Source organism: Myotis myotis, unplaced genomic scaffold (assembly GCF_014108235.1).
Source record: "Myotis myotis isolate mMyoMyo1 unplaced genomic scaffold, mMyoMyo1.p scaffold_m19_p_18, whole genome shotgun sequence".
Classification (NCBI taxonomy): domain Eukaryota; kingdom Metazoa; phylum Chordata; class Mammalia; order Chiroptera; family Vespertilionidae; genus Myotis; species Myotis myotis.
The window spans coordinates 8,670,269-8,689,637 of NW_023416322.1; the positions used below are offsets into that span (position 1 = coordinate 8,670,269).

The 19,369-nt window shown below is 57.3% G+C and overlaps 1 protein-coding gene and 1 non-coding gene across 5 annotated transcripts in view; both read left to right on the top strand.

Annotated features, from left to right (window-relative positions):
- TMCC2 (transmembrane and coiled-coil domain family 2) overlaps positions 1 to 6,876 on the top strand; it is a 36,966-nt gene extending 30,090 nt beyond the window's left edge. For 3 of the 4 annotated variants that reach the window (XM_036343204.1, XM_036343206.1, XM_036343208.1), the window contains 3 exons: positions 2,427 to 3,367; positions 4,822 to 4,957; positions 5,441 to 6,876. In XM_036343204.1, the coding sequence (XP_036199097.1) occupies positions 2,427 to 3,367; positions 4,822 to 4,957; positions 5,441 to 5,752 (1,389 nt within the window). In that variant the 3' untranslated portion in view covers positions 5,753 to 6,876. Of the gene's footprint in view, positions 1 to 1,838; positions 1,896 to 2,426; positions 3,368 to 4,821; positions 4,958 to 5,440 lie in introns of those variants that run through there. The other variant, XM_036343207.1, reaches the window with a different exon arrangement.
- A 4,072-nt stretch (positions 6,877 to 10,948) lies between these two features.
- LOC118673883 lies at positions 10,949 to 11,058 on the top strand. Its single transcript, XR_004973535.1, has one exon. It is a non-coding gene; the product is annotated as a U6 spliceosomal RNA (small nuclear RNA).
- Positions 11,059 to 19,369: the final 8,311 nt, after the last annotated feature.

The window sequence follows — 19,369 nt, forward strand, 5'->3', positions numbered from 1 at the left end:
GGACCCCAGGGCAGAGAAGGGGGTGGGCGAGGGGGCCAGGGTCCCAGCCCCAGGTCACTGCAGCCCACCATCAGACTCCAACTGGTTTCACCAGTGTTGTTCTCCTCTCGATCCTGGGGTTTCACAGCCAGCTTCAACTCTGCTCTCCATGTGTAAGCTAGCTGGCCTCCAACGGGGGCCAGACTCCAGGCTGCCAGAGCAGAGCTGCGTACACTCCCTCGCAGTCCCGAAGCACCTCCACTTTTCACAGCTTCTCCGAACGCGTCTCATTAGTGCCTCCCACGCTCCTCCAAGACGCTGGGACCGCGGCCACCCTCCTCGTTATAAGGATGAGCGAACGGCAGTGCTGAGCCTCAGGCAGCGACGCAGCCAGATGCAAGCTCGTTCTCTGGGAATTCTCTCTCCAGGAAGAGCGTGGAGAAGAGGGAAGGAGTTGAGTTTCTTTGGAAAACACAGGGGCCTTATGAGAGGGTCAGGTTCCTTCATTGTAAAGCTACGCGTTGCAGATAGAATTTTGTATCGTTCACTTCCTATATTGCCGCGTCAACACTGAGTAAACTTGTTGGTATAATCTCTTAAATACATGTCATTCCTGCCCTGAAAAAGAACGGTGCTGCGTAGACCCCACAGCATTTTGAGTGCCTTCTGTGTGCCCTGCAGAAGAGCAGTGCTGATCACTCAACTCCCGGTCCTATGTGACCCTCACCACAGGCCTGAGAGTAGATCTGGTCACCCCTGTGTCGCCGGTGGGGACACCGAGGGGCAGGACAGTTGAGATGGGCTGTTGGCCGTCACTGCAGGGAGCAGCGTAGGAGGAAGGGTCTAACTGCAGGCTCGGTTTTAGGTCAGACGGGTGGGGCCATTAGACCTGGGGACAGACCACGTGAGGGGCTGTGGCCTGGGCGCCTCTGCTGTTCCAGGCCAGCAAGTCAGAGGAGCAGCGTCCTGCCGGGATGAGCGTGTGGCAGGAGGGCCAGGGGACACGAGGGGAGACCCAAGCGAATGTAAGAGGGAAGTCCTGACTGCAGGAGAGGTGGGGAAGGGACCTCGGTGTCCCCAGCGTTCCCAGTGGAACCCCGACCTGAAAAGGCCCCAGAGGAAGGCCAGGAGGAGCCGCCCTCCCCTGGCTCCCGAGGACGGCGGGGCCATTGTTTTCAGTCGTGTTTTCACTACTTGGTATCTCGGCGGACCTTGAGTTGGGTGACTTCTGCCTGTAATTGGCATGGGCTGTTTCCAGTTCTGGAGCATGTGACTGGGCCACTTGCTTTGTGTTTGACCCCTTCCCCCACATAGACCTCACCCCGCCCCTGCCCCCAGACATATAAAAAGCGATGATGTGACCCAGCCGAGTTGGGGTGTGTAAAAATACATGGGGTTGAGCCATTTCCTGCTGCTTCCGCTGTTGCGTGGCGATAAGACACTGAGACTCGGTTGTGGAGAGAGATCTTCCAACAGGCTGGGGGGAGCCGGCCCTGGAGGACAAAGCTCCAGGCCCACCCGCCCTCATCTGACCTGCGTTTCCCATCTTTCCTGTCTTCTGTGACCTTCCCTTCCTCCCTGCTCTCCCCCCACCCCCTTATCAGTCTCTCTTTCCTTTGTGCTAACCCTGACTCACTGAGGGTCAGGGGCCTGCTTGCCTGCTGGCGAGGAAGGGCTGTCATCTCTTTCCTGCACATCCAGCCCCTTCCCAGCAGGGCAGCTGGTACCTCTGGGCCCCAGACCGCTGCCTGCTTCCCTCAGCCTGTGGGTTACTTCTGGGACAGAGGCTTCGGGGAGCTGGCCAGCAGGGTGGCAGGGGGCGCTCCCCCCCCCCAGTTCTGGGAGCCTGGGCAGGGTCGGGCGCTCCCACCATCATGAAGCGGAAGAGGTTGCCGACAATCCCAGTGACCTGGAAGGTAACGGGCCGGGAGGGTGCAGCAGAAGTGGGGTGACCCGCTGAACTGCATTAGAGAAGCCGGGGTGGGGAGGGCGGGGAGCTTCCTGTGCCAGCGCTGGGGCCAAAGTGTGGGCTCCGGTCAGGTCTGAGCGAGAGGCCGCTCAAGGCAGGAGCCGGTGGGGAGGTTGGGTCCGGAGGGACAGCTTGTCTCATCCCTGAGAATTCAACCCTGTGGCTCCAGTGAAGCCTCAGCCCGCGTGGTCCATGTGGGCAGGAGGCCTGACTGCTCATAGTCACGTGAACTCTGCCCCGAGGAGGCACCCCTCTGCCTGGACTGCACTCAGGGCCATTGTGGGATCAGGTGGATAGCAGGTGGCAGGTGAGTGAGGGTGGCTGAAAGGGATTCTGTTGTCATGCTGAACCTCTTCCTGAGGTTCCCCGTCACCTGCCTCCACTTTGTAGGTAGAGAAGCCAGGTCCGCAGGTGTCAGGGGCTCCCTCCCGTGGTTTCCTGGTGGACCCAGGCTTCCTCTGCTTGCCTCCTCCCCTAGGTTGACAAGGGGGACCTCGTGGGCCTGAGCCTCTCCAGCGGCCCCGGCCATGGGGACACCGACGGCCCCATCAGCCTGGACGTGCCGGACGGGGCCCCCGACCCTCATCGGACCAAGGCCGCCATCGAGCACCTGCACCAGAAGATCCTGAAGATCACGGAGCAGATCAAGATCGAGCAGGAGGCGCGGGACGACAACGTGGCGGAGTACCTCAAGCTGGCCAACAACGCGGACAAGCAGCAGGTGTCGCGCATCAAGCAGGTGTTCGAGAAGAAGAACCAGAAGTCCGCCCAGACCATCGCACAGCTGCACAAGAAGCTGGAGCACTACCGCCGGCGCCTGCGGGAGATCGAGCAGAACGGGCCCTCGCGGCAGCCCAAGGACGTGCTGCGGGACATGCAGCAGGGGCTGAAGGACGTGGGCGCCAACGTGCGCGCCGGCATCAGCGGCTTCGGCGGCGGCGTGGTGGAGGGCGTCAGGGGCAGCCTCTCGGGCCTCTCGCAGGCCACCCACACTGCCGTGGTGTCCAAGCCCCGGGAGTTCGCCAGCCTGATCCGCAACAAGTTTGGCAGCGCCGACAACATCGCCCACCTGAAGGACCCCCTGGAGGACGGGCCTCCCGAGGAGGCGGCCCGGACCCTGAGTGGCAGCGCCACGCTCGTGTCCAGCCCCAAGTACGGCAGCGACGACGAGTGTTCCAGCGCCAGCGCCAGCTCCGCCGGGGTTGGCAGCAACTCCGGGGCCGGGCCCACCGGGGTGCTGGGGAGCCCCAAGTCGAACACACTGTACGGGGCGCCCGGAAACCTGGATGCTCTGGTGGATGAGCTGCGGGAGATCAAGGAGGGACAGTCGCACCTGGAGGACTCGATGGAGGACCTGAAGTCTCAGCTGCAGAGGGACTACACCTACATGACCCAGTGCCTGCAGGAGGAGCGCTACAGGTGGGTGCTCCTCCACCCTCGCCTCCGCCCAGCCACCCCTGGCCTGAGGTGCGGGGCCCAGGGCTCAGGCGCAGGGCTGTGGAGCAAGTGGAAGAGCATCCACAGGGCCCTGCGCTGCTGGAAGCCTCCTCTGGTCTGGGCAGGGAGACGGGAGTACAGGCCTATGGGAGGGAGGCTCTGCCTGTCTCAGGAGCTGTGAGCATCCCCACTTGATTGTATGTGCTCTGTGTACAGAAGGGGAAACCGAGGCAGGGACCAGCTACATGGCCTCTCCTCTGGTGAGGAGCACTGACTCTGGAGTCAGGTGACCCGGGTTCAAATCCCAGCTCTACTCTTTACTGTTTACTGTTTACTATTGACAAAGCCCTTACTGTACTCAGCACCTGGTTCCCTTGTCTGTGTGAGGGAAGAACGTGAATCCCTGCTTGAAATGTCCGTGAGGATTGAATGAAACCAAACCTGTGAAGTTAAAGGGTGTCAGTCTCCGGCACGTCAGTGTGCATTGAGCTACAGCCCTCCTCCCCTCTGCCCACCTGCTCTTCTGCTCTGTGCCTCTCATGTGGCATTGGCACTCGCTCCCTGGGATTCTTGGGGATTTTATCCTTAGCACTTTTTCTTTTTAAAAAAATTATTTAGCCCTAGCTGGTTTGGCTCAGTGGATAGACCATCGGCCTGTGGACTGAAGGGTCCCAGGTTCGATTCCAGTCAAGGGCACATGCCCGGGTTGCAAGCTTGATCCCCAGGAGGGGGCATGCAGGAGGCAGCTGATCAATGATTCTCTCCCATCATTGATGTTTCTATCTCTCTCTCCCTCTCCTTTCCTCTCTGAAGTCAATAAAAATATATTTTAAAAACATATTTATTGTTTTGAGAGAGAGAGGAAGAGAGAGTGAGAGACATCGATTTGTTCTTCCACTCACTTATGCAGTAATTGGTTGATTCTTGTATGTTCCCAACTGGGGATCAAATCAGCAACATTGTACTGGGGGCGCTCTAACCAACTGAGCTGCCTGGCCTTTTTCTTGTTCGTTTATATGAAGGAGGTTTGGAATCCTGCCTGGAAACTAACCACCCCCACCTAAGAGTCATCTTTCAATATTCGTGCCTTCAGAGCAGGGATTGTTACTCTATATTCCGGTGTGCCCGGTACCCAGGAGAGCATCTTAGCTCAGGGCAAATTCCTTAACCTTCTGTGCCTCAGTCTTTTTATCTGCAAAATGGGGGTGACTAGTACTTGGCTTGTGGGTTGTGATGATGATCCTATGAGGTAATCTGGGTGAAGTGCTTAGCACAACACCTGCTCCTGAGAAGTGCTGTGTAAGTAGTACCTTTCATTGGTGTCGCTGAACACATGGGGCGGGTTGAGTGACGGTTGAGAATGAATGGAATTGATCCCGGGGAGAGAAGGGAGGCTCGAGAGCCAGGCCTGGTGTCACACATCCTCCCTCTGCCAGGTACGAGCGGCTGGAGGAGCAACTCAATGACCTGACCGAGCTTCACCAGAATGAGATGAGCAACCTGAAGCAGGAGCTGGCCAGCATGGAGGAGAAGGTGGCCTACCAGTCCTATGAGAGGGCTCGGGACATCCAGGTACAACCAGGGACCCTTCTGAGGAGGCCCCAGGTGTGCTGACAGCTGGCAGCAGCCAGAGGGTGAGGCTTTACCAAGTGGGGGGTGGCGGGCACAGGCTATTGCATCAGCTGGGGCAGACGGACACATGGGTGAAGCGGGTAGTGTGGGGTGAGGTGAGATAAGAGCGGAGCGGCCTGGGCAGGGTATGCACTGTGCAAAGGCAAGCTGACGGGCGAGGGCCGCCGGTGCCCCCGGCTCTGTGATCGCAGCCCTGCCCATGAATGATGGGAGTTCCCAGTGCCTCAAGAGGAAGCTGGGATTGGGCCAGCTCCGCCCCTTCCCACATTAATCAAGACTCCAGTTTGCTACCAGCCTGCCCAGAAAGTCATAAGTAAAGGGCTCTGCCCACAGCTGCAGCTGCTCAGCCTATAACTGCCTGGCCTGTGGAGGGGGAGCCTGTGCACTGTCCCTCTCTCATGGGCCCACCCTCTGTCCCCACAGGAGGCCGTGGAGTCCTGCCTGACCCGGGTCACCAAGCTAGAGCTGCAGCAGCAGCAGCAGCAGGTGGTGCAGCTGGAGGGCGTGGAGAACGCCAACGCAAGGGCGCTGCTGGGCAAGTTCATCAACGTGATCCTGGCGCTCATGGCCGTGCTTCTGGTGTTCGTGTCCACCATCGCCAACTTCATCACGCCCCTCATGAAGACGCGCCTGCGCATCACCAGCACTGCCCTCCTGGTCCTCATGCTCTTCCTCCTCTGGAAGCACTGGGACTCCCTCACCTACCTCCTGGAGCACGTGCTGCTGCCCAGCTGAGTGGCCAGCTGGTCCCTACCCCGTGCTCCCCTGGCCCCCATCTGGCCCTGGCTCTCCAGGAGGGATCTTGGGACTCCCCACTCCCTTGGACTTTTTCATGTGTCTGGTTTGGCCTCTTGACCAAACTGTTCATTCCAGCAGCTCCTGCCCCTTCTCTGTTGTTGCTTCTGTCTGTCACCTTCTCCCTGTTGGCTAGAGGGGGACCTCCAGAGCAGCCCTGGCTGGAGGTGGTGGGGACATCTGTGGCCAGATGGAGCAGAGGAGGACACCGGCAGGGACTGTTTTGATTGCTTACATTTGCACAAGGATGTCTCCCAGCTGACTGGGATGCAGCCAGGCAGGAAGGCCCGTGAGCACAGGAGCAGGAGAGGGCCGTGCCTCAGCTTCCCCAGGAGCCCACCTGGTGGCCCTCGCTGCTCCCTCTGAGGCTTTGCTGGCCCCAGAGAGAGGGAGGGCCTTCCCAGCCTTGGGCACCTGCTGGGCTGGGCCAGAGAGAAGGTTTGAGGCTAGGTTCTGGGCTGGCCCTTTTGGGAGCTGGAGGATGCAGGCCCTGGAGGCCTGCTGGGTGTGACTTTGGACTGGAGTTTTCCCTGTTCTTCTTTCTGCCTGTCACTGGATCTGCTTTTTCAGGGAAACAGGCCCCAGGGGCCCTGAGCCTCAGCCTAAGCCCTTAGGCCCCTGGGGGCGCGCTGGGCTCTATTTATTTATTTATTTGTTCATCTGTCCCTGATGCCTACAGAGCTGAAGCCAGGGCTTATTCTTGGCTGTCAGGCACTTCCATACCATTTAGCCTCTGGATCATCCTGGCCGGGAGAAGCGGGCAGCGCCACCCAGCCCCTCTCCCAAGCAGCCTTTCGAGCCAGGACAGGAGGAGCGAAGCTTCTCTTTTATGTGTCTATTTATTTTGTGTGTGTGTACTTGTGTGGAGGAGGTTGTTTGTGGCTTTATTTTTTTAAGGCTCCGGAGTGTTGTGTATGGTTTCTCTTCACATCCCAGCCTCCCCGTGAGCACTTCCAGGAAGAGAGGGGATTTCTCAGAAAAGGAGAGAGAAATCCCCTAGAACGGGAGGGCAGTGGCTGCCAGCTGTGGACCTTAGGAGAAATAAATAGCCTCTAAATTTTCAGCCTTCCTGTCTTGTGTTGATTGATTAGGCTGTCTCCGTGGAAACCGGGAGTCTCCCGGCTCTCCAGCATTGTGGTGGGTAACACACACCGGGCCTCACCTATTGGCCTCAAGTCTTCTTCCTCTAGGTCCTACATTGAACAAGGGATCAGCTGCTTTGCTCAGCCTATGTGAGAGGGCACCTACCTCCTCCTGCCCTCCTGGAGTGCTGTCCAACAGGCGGGGAAGGAGATTTTCTTAGCTCGGAGAAGATCAGCAGCTGGAGGCCTGGACAACAGCAGTCTTGCCCAGAGGTGGCCAGGAGAGGGCAGCATACTCCTTAATTCTTAGGTTCAGTCCCTAGGGGCCTCTGTTGGCCTTAGTGTGGCCTTATCTGCTCTGTAGCCAGAGCTGGAGCAGGGCCTTAGCATAGAGGCCAGGCCCTCTGGCTGCGTCTCCCACTCCTGGCAAGTTAAGGGCACCCGCAGAAGGCACCGGGTTCCTGGCAAGAACACTGTGGGAGCTTGAGTCTCCCTAAAAGGAGAAAGATGCTGGCTGCCAGCATTTTAGAAGCAAGAGGGTGGGGAGAGCACCTACCCCAAAGTCCTGGCCTGTAGTGAGTGTACCTGTGGCCAACTCCCATCCTTCCCGCCCCCTCCCAGGGCACCCGTTTCCATATCTGTAATACGGGATGGGTGCAGTAGCTGCTAATTTCAAAGGGCTCTGACATTCTGTGGTTCTGTAGGTCTGAGAAGTCAAAAGTTTAGCTGCCTCCATGAGGGGACTCCAGGAGCAGGGCCAGGCCCTAACGAGCCCAGAAAGGGCACTATGCTGGTACCAGGAGCAGGGCAACATTTTTGTTGTTGCTAATCCCACTGGAGGATATTTTTTCGTTCCTTTTTCAGAGAGGGAGGGAGGGAGAGCAAGAAACAACGTGAGAGAGTCATATCCACTGGTTGTCTCCTGCACTCCCCCCGACCAGGGCTAGGGATCAAACCCGCACCCCAGGTACATGCTGTTGATCAGGTGCGTAGGCCAAGGCTCTAACCACTAAGCAACGCCAGCCAGGGCAGGAGTTTCACCAGGTGACCTCACGGGGCCTCCAACAGTGTCATTCCTGGACCCTGCACCCCCCCCCCTTTCCTCCCAAGCACATGCACATCTCCCTGGGGGGGACTGGAAGGGAGGCTGCCTGGCTGGGAGCCCACATTCCTGGGCCCTAGGTGGGGGCTTTCCGCTCCAAACTGCAGACGTTTTCCACATTCCTCCCCAAGGTCAGGCGCCTTCTCTGTGCTGGCTTTTAATGCCACTGCAGCCACAGTCCGCCCTGAAAGGGAGGGGGGGCAGAGGGGCAGGCTGCATTCTCAGCCCGTCCTGAGGCTGCAGGCCCGGCAGTGCAGGAAGAGGGGGAGGTCAGCCTCAGCTCTGGTCACCTGCAGAAAGGACCACTACGCCCCTTTGCCTTTTCGTGATAACGGGGTGCCCAGGAAAGCCCCGCCCCAACTGGGAGCTGGGTTTTGCTACTCTGATGATCACAGATGCTTCCTTGTTTGGTCAGACCCTCCACCCTCTGTAAAGAGGGGGTGAGCGGCCCCCATTCTGGACCTGCCTCCCTCTCCTGCCAGAGGTTCGCAGGGTGGCCTCCTCTGCGGGGGACCATCCTCCCTCAGCCGCAGGACCCACAGGCAGGCTCCTCCCCCGAGCACCTGTGTGCTGGTCCTGGCCCCACACCTGGGGGCTCGGAGGGCTCAGTCAGGCCTGTACATCCTGCAGCCTTGCCTGCCCGGGGCGGGGGCTGCCCGGGCTTGGTGTTTCCTGTTCCAGCAGCACCTGGGCAGGTGGCTGGCCTAGAGCCGCACGCTTCCGGGGCCCACACAAAACTTGCGCTTCCGCCAGCCGTGTGGAACCCGTGGGGCTGTGGCAGGTGCAGGCTGAGCAAACACCACAGTCAGCGCAGCACCGGCCGAGGGCGTGACTTCCCCTGCTTGCAGGTTATTCTGGGGATCCCAGGAGAGGAGGGATGGAGGGGAGGAGAACAGACCCGGGCCACAAGGTGGGAGAGGAGAGGCGCTGTCTCTGGGGCACCTGCAGGGATCCTCATGGCTTCATTTCCCGGTGTGGTGGGGCCCCCAAGTGAATTCCAGACCCCAGTGTTAGAGCATGGGCTTTGGGGCCCGCAGACCTGGGCTCGAATCCCAGCGCTGCCCTTGCCTTAGACAAGGCTCCAGCTGCTCTCACACCAGCCTCCTCATCTGCCAGTAGGAAAGCGAATGACGGGCATCGCGGGTTTAGGGGGCAGGAGAGAGGGCATTCGCGGGACTTGAGCTTGTCACCTAAAACCTAGTGGGACTAACCCAAGGCAGTTCTGGCTACTCCTGCTTCCTGGGTCCAGGCCCCGTCCGAGTGCTGAAGAACCGCTCACAGGAGCCCAAGGCAGACCCTGCAGGGCCGCGAGGGCTGAGGGGGACTGAAGGTCTTGGCCTCCGATGCCTTCCCTGCGAGCTTGCTTATTCCAGAGCCGTTCCCTCAGTCTCAGAAACAAGGCGGCCCAGTCCCCAGAGGCCAGCCCCAGCCTGAGAGGACGCAGGAGGCCTGCCTGGCCCAGGCCGCGGCCTGTGTGCTGGCGCTGGAGTGGGTCAGTGCACAGCACCGAGGGGCCTGGGTTTGCGTGTCGACCTATGAACCAGGAGGTCACGGTTCGATACCCCATCAGGGCACATGCCCAGGTTGTAGGCTCGATCCCCAGTAGGGGTGTGCAGGAGGCAGCCGATCAAAGATTGTCTCTCATTGATGTTTCTATCTCTCTCTCCCTCTCCCTTCCTTTGTCTGAAATATATATATCTGTATATATGTATTAATATATATATTAGTATATATATCTATATATACTAGTATGTATATACTAATATATATATATATATATATATATATATATATATATATATATATATAATTTTTTTTTTTTTTAAGAGGCCTAGGCTTGAGTGACTGAGACTCAGCCACTTGCTGGCTGTGAGGTCCTGGGCCTCCGTTTCCTCATCTGAAACGATAATGATTCCAGTGCGACCTGAGTGTCAGGCTGTAACTGAGGCTGAGGAATCTCGGACACTTGGCTATGGTGCCTGCCTCCACCCCGCCCAGAGCTCTCAGAGGGGAGATACCGGTCGGGAGGCCGCTGGACCATCTGAGCCCCTGGGAGGGATCCCACTTGCTCTCGGCCTGAGAGGTTGCAGCCAATCTCCAGATGGAGAGGGAGGGGGAGGTATGGCCCCGCCAAGCATGCCGGGACAGCTGTGGGGAGGGCGGGAAGGCCGGGACTGACCTCAGCACATCTGGACCTGCTGGCTGGGAGATTATAGGGAGGTGGCTTCTGCCTGGCAGGTGTGGCTCAGTGGTTGAGCATCGGACCAGGAACCAGGAGTCACGGTTTGATCCCCCGTTCAGGACACATACTCTGGTGGTGGGCTCGATCCCAGTAGGGGGCATGTAAGAGGCAGCTGATCAATGATTCTCTCTCATCAGTGTTTCTGTCTCTCCACACCTCTCCTTCCCTCTCTCTAAAATCAATAAAAATATAAAATAAAATTTAAAAAATTACCTTAAAAAAGAGAAAGGAGGTGGCTTCTATGCACAGCCATCGTCTACTCAGGCGTGATTGAAGGGTGTGGGAAGGCCCAGCCCAGACCAAAGTTATGGCAACATCAAACCCTCTTTCGGTCCAGAACCTTACAGCTAACACATGCTTTGTGCGAACACGGATCCACTTTCTCTTCACTACAGCACTAGGGGATGGCTAAAGAGATGCCAGTAAATCCCATTTTTACAGACAATCAAACTGAGTCTCAGAGAGATGAGGGAAACCTACTCATGGACACAGTGGTGAGCGGCAGGCCCAGCACAAACCCAGCCTTGCTGGCAATGTCACTGCCCTAATAAAGCCCGACACCCACGGTGAGGTGAATGTTGCTTCTTCATGGACAAATGCAAGTGCTCTCAGGAGGGTAAACCTTAGCGTGTGGTTAGCCCACACCGCCAGGGAAGGAGGAGGTTAGGGCTTGTGGGGTGAGGAGAAAGCACTTTCACAGAGGCGGAAAGGTGCTCGCTTTGGCAGCACATATACCACTAAAATTGGAACTTTGCAAAGAAGATCAGCATGGCCTCTGCGCAAGGATGACACACAAATTCGTGAAGCGTTCCATATAAAAAAGAGAGAGAGAGAGAGAGAGAGGCAAAAAGGGAAGACAAGCCCTGACCGGTTTAGCTCAGTGGATAGAGCGTCGGCCTGTGGACTAAAGGGTCCCAGGTTCGATTCCGGTCAAGGGCATGTACCTTGGTTTCAGGCACATCCCCAGTGCGGGGTGTGCAGGAGGCAGCTGATTGGATGCTTATCAATGTTTTTAACTCTCTATCCCTCTCCCTTCCTCTCTGTAAAAAAATCAATAAAATATATATATAAAAAAAGAAAAGGGAAGACAACACTTCTACAAATTCCACTGACTTTCTAATTTTCCCCAGAACTGGGTCCTTTAAACCTTGAAACCTCAGGCCAATCCCAGAGGAGAAAGGCGAGAGGGTCCCAAGGAACCACTTATTCACCCAGTCAGCAAAGCTATATACACGTCTGCTTTGCGTAAGACACAGAGGATGCTGAGGTGAGCTAGGCAAACCCTTTCTCTTCGGACACCTGGAGATCTGTCCTGGAAGACAGAAATAAAAATAGGTAAATGACGAGGCAGCTGGGTAACTGCTGAAACAGCTGTGATCTAAGGAAGAGCAACCACTGCTGGAGGGGAGCTGGGTTGGCAAGGTTCTCCTCGCTCGATGACACACCCTTCGTCATACATTTTTCACCCATCCCAGCGCCTCCTAAGTCTTCCAGCCAGAAAGTCCTGCTGGCCTCATGTACCTCCCTCTTGCCCAGCACTGCCCAGGACACCTGGCCACGCCCAGTGATGCCACCCTGTGACCTCAGCAGCCAGGTGAAGGGCTCTGGGGCCTTTATGGAGTCTCTGGCCAATGCTCCCATTATACGGATGAGGAAACTGAGGCCAAGACAGGGGAGATGACTTGCCCAAGATCACCGAGGTGCGGTGGTCCTGCAGGAGATGTCCCCACCACGACACTGGAGGGGGGTGACTGAGGACCCTGTGCTCTGTACGTCCTTGAAGAAGGAAGGTAAAAAGGCATGCGGGGAGACCTGACTCCACCCTGAAGAGAGGACGCTTTGAAGCCAGGGGGAAGAGAGAAGGTAGGGAAAGCACCTGTCAGGACAGGCTCAGATGGTGACAGGGCCCGAAGCTCATGCTAAGACCTCAGTTTCCCTCCACAGATGGACACCCCTGCTGCAGGTGTCTGCTCACTACGAACCTCAGTTTCCCCCTGTGTGCAACAACCCCGGCAGCCTGCCATTCTGAGCTTCCGAGAGCTGCAACCCCCGGAGGCATCGGGAACCGAGGCTTGGGCTTGACTGGGGGCAGGAGGGAGGCTCTGCCCCTCAGACCAGACCAGGCCCTGCTTCGGGGCAGGGGTGGCACCATCGGACACTGACCCTGAGTTACCCTCACTCTTCCCAGGCTCCCCCGGGGCCCTGAGGTAGGGTGGGGTGCTCAACAGGCCTGCTAGGTGAGAACAGGTCTGCGGGAGGTTTAGGAAGGGTGTGGTGGGGAGGGCGTGCCGCTCACACCCCGGTGTGATCACTCCAGGGGGCACGCCTGCCAGCTTCCTCCACGGTGCCAGACGGGGCAGGGCAGCTTCTCGCATCTTAGCAAGGAGCGAGGGGAGTTGGACACCCGCTCCCTCACCACTCACCCAATGCCAGCTCACCAGCCCGGCCCTGGTGGGTGCTGGAAAGGAGGGCCCTGGAGCCAACTCCAACTGCCCAGAGCTGTGAGGACAGGAGTGAGGAACCTGTCCTCACAGGCCCAGCTGGCCAGAAGCCTGGCCTCCCTCGGCTGCCTCCCCCAGAAGGAGCAGGAGCAGACAACTGCCACAGGTGACTCACCACTGAGCCTTCTTGCCAGTCCCACTCCCGGGGCCAGCCCAGGACAGCCCAGCATATCTCCCAAGGGGGCTGGAGACCAGCCTTCCTCATGGCCAACTTCTCTGGGTGTCCAGCCCTGCTCCCCCGCTCTGTGCAACAATCAGGGTCCATGGGGGAGGGGGTTGTGTTTGCAGCAGATTCTGGCAGTCAGAGCAGATGCCTTGGTGAAAGCAGACAAGGCCAGGGGGCCCAGACCTGGCCCGAGGTTTGCTGCCCTGCCCCCAACCCCTCTCCTCCACAAGGCAACACCCATTCTCCCTGAGTCCAGGGATGGAGTGGACATTGTCATTTCTTCATCTCCTTCCATGATAGCACTTGCAGCACTTGTGAGTCATGACCCCTTTGGAGGTCGAACGATCCTTTCTCAGGGGTCGCCTAAATACATCCCGCATATCAGATATTTACATGACGATTCATAACAGTAGCAACATTACAGTTATGAAGTAGCAACGAAAATAATTTTATGGTTGGGGGTCACCACAACATGAGGAAGTGTATTAAAGGGCCGCGGCATTAGGAAGGTTGAGAACCACTGGCTTAGACCCTGCCTCACACTGATTCCCTTCTGAACGACCAAAGATGTGGGGCCCTGGGGAGTTCCAGTCCATTCACTCCCGTGAGATAGAGCTCACGGTTGGAAAGTATTCCCTTTGGCTGAGGTACTCTCCACCTCTGTGGCATCCATTCCCAGCACTTCAAGAACTGCATGTCCCGCCCCATCCCCATCCCCATCTAGAATTCTTCGTTCTGAGCCAGATATGCTCAGCTTTTCCAGTCATTCCTCCTGAGACTGGTTTTAAGACCGTTTGTCAGCTGGCCTGTGTCCTCTGGACACGTTTCCATTGATCCGCATTTCTCTTAAAACACGGTGGGCACGACGCCTCAGCCGAGGCCAGGCCGGCATGGAGAGTGATACCAAGACCTCACGTCCTAGACTCGGGCACCATGTGGATGCGTGAGCTCCGCTGTCTTGCTGGCCTGCTCAGAACTCGGGCTCCGTGAGCATCTCCATTAGCTGCCTCGCCAGGTCCATGTTGGGCGGTATGCACAGGGCACCCCAGCCTGTGCGACTGCTGATCCTTGGAGGCCCTCTGCCTGCCTTGTGGGCAGTTCCCTGGCAGATGACTCCCCGTCGAGGGAGCCGCCCCAAGGATCAGGCCTCTTCATAGGTTTTTACTTGTGGATTCCTTTCAGGGTCTGATGGGAAACCCCATTCTCTTCCTAGAAAAATGTACTCGCAAATGGCAGCAGGACTTTCTGCAGGCCACCCCTGGACCCAGGTTAAGAATTCCCATCTGGAAGCTGATGCCTGAACAATAAACTCGGCGACAGCCTTCTGTTCAAACTATGGGCCCAGGGCAAAGTCAGGAAAATAACCTCCCAGACCAGTGCTGTGCTCAACAGCTCACAAAGCATGTTCACGTACATCACCCCAGAAAGACCCTAGGGTACAGATTTTAACTGAACAAATGAGACATCGAGGTCCAGAGATGTGCAGTGACTTGCCCAAGGTCACACAGCCATCTGGGCAGACTCCTCTACTCACACGGGGCCTCAGCCCAACACAGTGGGGAAGACACAACGGAGGGTCCTCTCCTGCCCCGCCCAGTTGGTTGAGCATTGACCTGTGCACTGAAGGGTTGCCAGTTTGATTCCGGGTTAGGGTACATGCCAGGGTTGTAGGTTGGAGCATGTATTAAAAGCAATTTATTGATGTTTCTCTCTCTCTCTCTCTCTCTCTCTCTCTCTTTCTCTTCCCTCCCTCCCTCCCTCCCTCCCTCCCTCCCTTCCTTCCTCCCTCTAAGTGTGTCCTAGAGTGAGGATTAAAAGAAGAATCAGCTCCCCTTGGCTACTGGGCACACTGGTCCTGGCCTCTGTGATGAGCTGTGCTTCTAGCAGCCTCCTTCTTGGCAAAGGCAGAGAAGGGCTGTGTGTCAGGTTCTGGCTTGTGGGAGGGGAGGGACAAGGGCAGAACCAGGCCTGGAGCCTGAACCTCAGGGAAAGAGGCTCCGGCCTCCACCTCTCCCAAGAGTGCGGACAGCTCTCTGGGCAGGAGCATACCCTGGGGGAACAACATGTGTTTGGGGGCCCGGGGGGTGGGGGTGGGTGAGGGTGGTGGAGGCGGGTGGTGGAAGGGTGGGGGGTGAGGGAGGAGATGAGGGGGAAGGGAGTCAGGATACAGAGCACATCTGAGTGTATGGGTCTAACACAGGCACCAGAACTATTTGAGGTCAGTTTTTAAGTTTCCCCAAAATTCTTATTTCCTAAAACCCCCTCTACTTGACCCAGAGAACTCCTCAGCCTGTGAAGGCGGCCCAGCTCACTCCCTGCAGGAAGCTTTCCCCAGGCCCTGTGGCCCAGGGCCTTGCTCTCTCCACACGGCCTGTGTTCAGACCCACTCGGGCACTGTGTTCAGACCCACTCGGGCACTGTGTTCAGACCCACTCGGGCCTGTGTTCAGACCCACTCGGGCCTGTGTTCAGACCCACACGGCCTGTGTTCAGACCCCACTCAGGCCTGTGTTCAGACCCACTCGGGCCTGTGTTCAGACCCACTCGGGCCTGTGTTCAGACCCACTCGGGCCTGTGTTCAGACCCACTCGGGCCTGTGTTCAGACCCACTCGGGCCTGTGTTCAGACCCCACTCAGGCCTGTGTTCAGACCCCACTCAGGCCTGTGTTCAGACCCCACTCAGGCCTGTGTTCAGACCCACTCGGGCACTGTGTTCAGACCCACTCGGGCCTGTGTTCAGACCCACTCGGGCACTGTGTTCAGACCCACTCGGGCACTGTGTTCAGACCCACTCGGGCACTGTGTTCAGACCCACTCGGGCCTGTGTTCAGACCCACTCGGGCCTGTGTTCAGACCCACTCGGGCCTGTGTTCAGACCCACTCGGCCTGTGTTCAGACCCACTCGGGCCTGTGTTCAGACCCACTCGGGCCTGTGTTCAGACCCACTCGGGCACTGTGTTCAGACCCACTCGGGCCTGTGTTCAGACCCACTCGGGCCTGTGTTCAGACCCACTCGGGCCTGTGTTCAGACCCACTCGGGCACTGTGTTCAGACCCACTCGGGCACTGTGTTCAGACCCACTCGGGCCTGTGTTCAGACCCACTCGGCCTGTGTTCAGACCCACTCAGGCCTGTGTTCAGACCCACTCGGGCACTGTGTTCAGACCCACTCGGGCACTGTGTTCAGACCCACTCGGGCACTGTGTTCAGACCCACTCGGGCACTGTGTTCAGACCCACTCGGGCCTGTGTTCAGACCCACTCGGGCACTGTGTTCAGACCCACTCGGGCACTGTGTTCAGACCCACTCGGGCCTGTGTTCAGACCCACTCGGGCCTGTGTTCAGACCCACTCGGGCCTGTGTTCAGACCCACTCGGGCCTGTGTTCAGACCCACTCGGGCCTGTGTTCAGACCCACTCGGGCCTGTGTTCAGACCCCACTCAGGCCTGTGTTCAGACCCCACTCAGGCCTGTGTTCAGACCCACTCGGGCACTGTGTTCAGACCCACTCGGGCCTGTGTTCAGACCCACTCGGGCACTGTGTTCAGACCCACTCGGGCCTGTGTTCAGACCCCACTCGGGCCTGTGTTCAGACCCCACTCGGGCCTGTGTTCAGACCCACTCGGGCACTGTGTTCAGACCCACTCGGGCCTGTGTTCAGACCCACTCGGGCACTGTGTTCAGACCCACTCGGGCACTGTGTTCAGACCCACTCGGGCCTGTGTTCAGACCCCACTCGGGCCTGTGTTCAGACCCACTCGGGCACTGTGTTCAGACCCACTCGGGCACTGTGTTCAGACCCACTCAGGCCTGTGTTCAGACCCACTCAGGCCTGTGTTCAGACCCACTCGGGCCTGTGTTCAGACCCCACTCAGGCCTGTGTTCAGACCCACTCGGGCACTGTGTTCAGACCCACTCGGGCCTGTGTTCAGACCCACTTGGGCCTGTGTTCAGACCCACTCGGGCCTGTGTTCAGACCCACTCGGGCCTGTGTTCAGACCCACTCGGGCCTGTGTTCAGACCCACTCGGGCGCTGTCTGGTCATTATCTGACCCCTCTGCTGGCAGCTGCGGCCCAAACTCAGTGCCTCACCCCACCCCTGGCAAGTGAACTCTAGACACTAGAAATGACAGGCTGTCTTTTGCCTCCACTTGTTCTGTGACTTTAAGCGGGATCCAAAGCCACGGTCAAAGCCAGCCAGGCCCCTCAACGTGTCCTTTCAGACCTTCTGAAGGAGCCCGGCCAGTGTGGCTCAGTGGCTGAGCGTCGACCCATGAACCAGGAGGTCATGGTTCAATTCCCCGTCAGGGCACATGCCCATTAATCAATGACGGAGGCAGCCTATCAATGATTCTCTCTCATCATTGATGTTTCTATCTCTCTCTGCTCTCTCTTCCTCTCTGAAACCAATAACAACCTTAAAAACAAAACAAAACAAAAACCTTCTGAAGGAGCAGCTAACAGCTGTTTCCAGGCTCGGCTGGGTGAGGGAGAAGGTTCCGGAAACTGTCATTTCTGTCTTTCCTCCAACCAGGCGATTTCCCTTTGCTCCAAACAGTTGGCAAAAATGGGCAGAAGAGGGGTCCAGAGCTTGGAGCATTGCTCTGCGGACAGCTGGATGACTCTGTTCTCCATTGGTTTGTGGCCTGGGCCAGGGCTGGGGAGTTGCTAGGAGAGTGGGGGGAGGAAGGGGAGAAGGAGGACGGAGCTTAGGTTTGTTGTGGGCCTGGGGGGGGGGGGGGGGCGGGAGGGGGGAGGGAGGACTGCTGCTCAGGCCTTCAATTATTCACTCTTATCGCAATAAATGCATGCGCTCAGATTGATTTTGTGCATCTGTCTCCTCCCCTGGACTACCAGGCTCTGGAGGGCAGGAGCCATATTTTATTCCATTCAGGATCTCCAGGGCCTGGTGCGGTGCCAACTACACAGCGATGCTCAATACACATTGAAAAAAGCATCACCGCAGCCCCCCCCCCCCAGTCTTATATCTGGGGCACCCCTGTTTCTCTCAGTGGGAAGAGCTTCTGAGAGGCTCCCCTGCAGGTGCAGGCAGCGGGCGCCTCTCCCCTGGCTGCTCCTGAGGCCAGTTCCTTGCGGCTGTTTATTTCCAGCCCCAGTCGTGCTTCTTAGGTGTTCCTGCCCCCTGGCCTGAAGCCCTGCCCCGCCCCCAGCCTTGGCTGCGCAGCCTGCCCAGACGTTGATTCACCTCCCGCCAGCCCCCTGATAGACCTCCCCCACCGAAACCACAACTATTTTTAGCAGAATCTCGTGTTTTTGACATCCTCCTCCGCCCCCACCCACCCTTCACGTGTGTCACTTCCCTCTTATATAACAACAACATTGAGGATGGTGTGTTTCTCGCTGGCCTGTTTGGCTCCTGGGGGCTGTCTGGATTCCTTGGGGGCGGGGGGGGGGGCGGGGGGGGGAGGTGACTCTTGGGCCAGCTCAGGGAAGAGGTTTGTCCCCCCAGGCGGTCACCTGGGCCCTAAGCAGCTAGAGGCCTGCCCCGGAGGCCCTTGGACACTCGCTTTCCTCACCGCTGTCCAGAACAGGGAATTCTCCATCCTTTCCTAGGTAGGTCAGAATCCCAGTATCTGACCCACGTTCTTCTCAACCTCACCTAAGCCTGCCCTGCCCTTGGCGTTGCCAAACTTAGCAAATGAACATTCAGAACACCCATTTCAATGTGACTTCCAGGTAAACAACAGCTTTCCAGTTCAGCGTGTCCCAGGCAATAAATATACTGAAAAAGTATTTGCTGTTTATCTCAAGCTCACACTTCAGTGGGCAGGCATGCTATGTTTTGTCTGGCACCCCTACTTGCTGCGTTCCCTCTCACCAGAGCCACCGTTTGGAGATGTTCTGGTGTCAGGATCCCTTTACACTCTTAAAAAATCACTGCGGGCACTCGAGGTTTTATGTGGGTGAGTTGATATTTATCATGTTAGGAATTAAAACAGAAATTTAAAAAAACCATTTATTTTAAAATAACAGTAAGAACAAATAACTCATTACACGTTTGTGTAAATACAACCTTTTAATGAAAAATAACTGTATTTTCCAAAACAAAAACAATTAGTGAGAAGAGGGACATTTTTTCACAAGGCTAAGTGGTACGAGTCTAGCATTGGCTGTGGGGAAGGACAGCTGGACGGTCACATTTCAGCCGAGTGGCCTCACGTGAGACCCTGCCTCCGGGCCTAGGCACCCAAAACCGCCAGTCAGGCAAGCTCCTCCCTTTACTGACCCATCTAGTGACCAAAGAGTGGGGGCCCTGCACAGTCAGGGCTCTATCCCACATCCACACCAGTGGTCCCATTACAACCAAATCCAGTGGGACTTGAGCGTCTCACACATTTTCTGTACCAGACACACCCCCTTAGCACACTTACCTCTGCCTTCAGGATCACCCTGTGGGCGTTAGTTTACAGTTTATAGCTCCAACTTTATTATATATGAATTCCTTG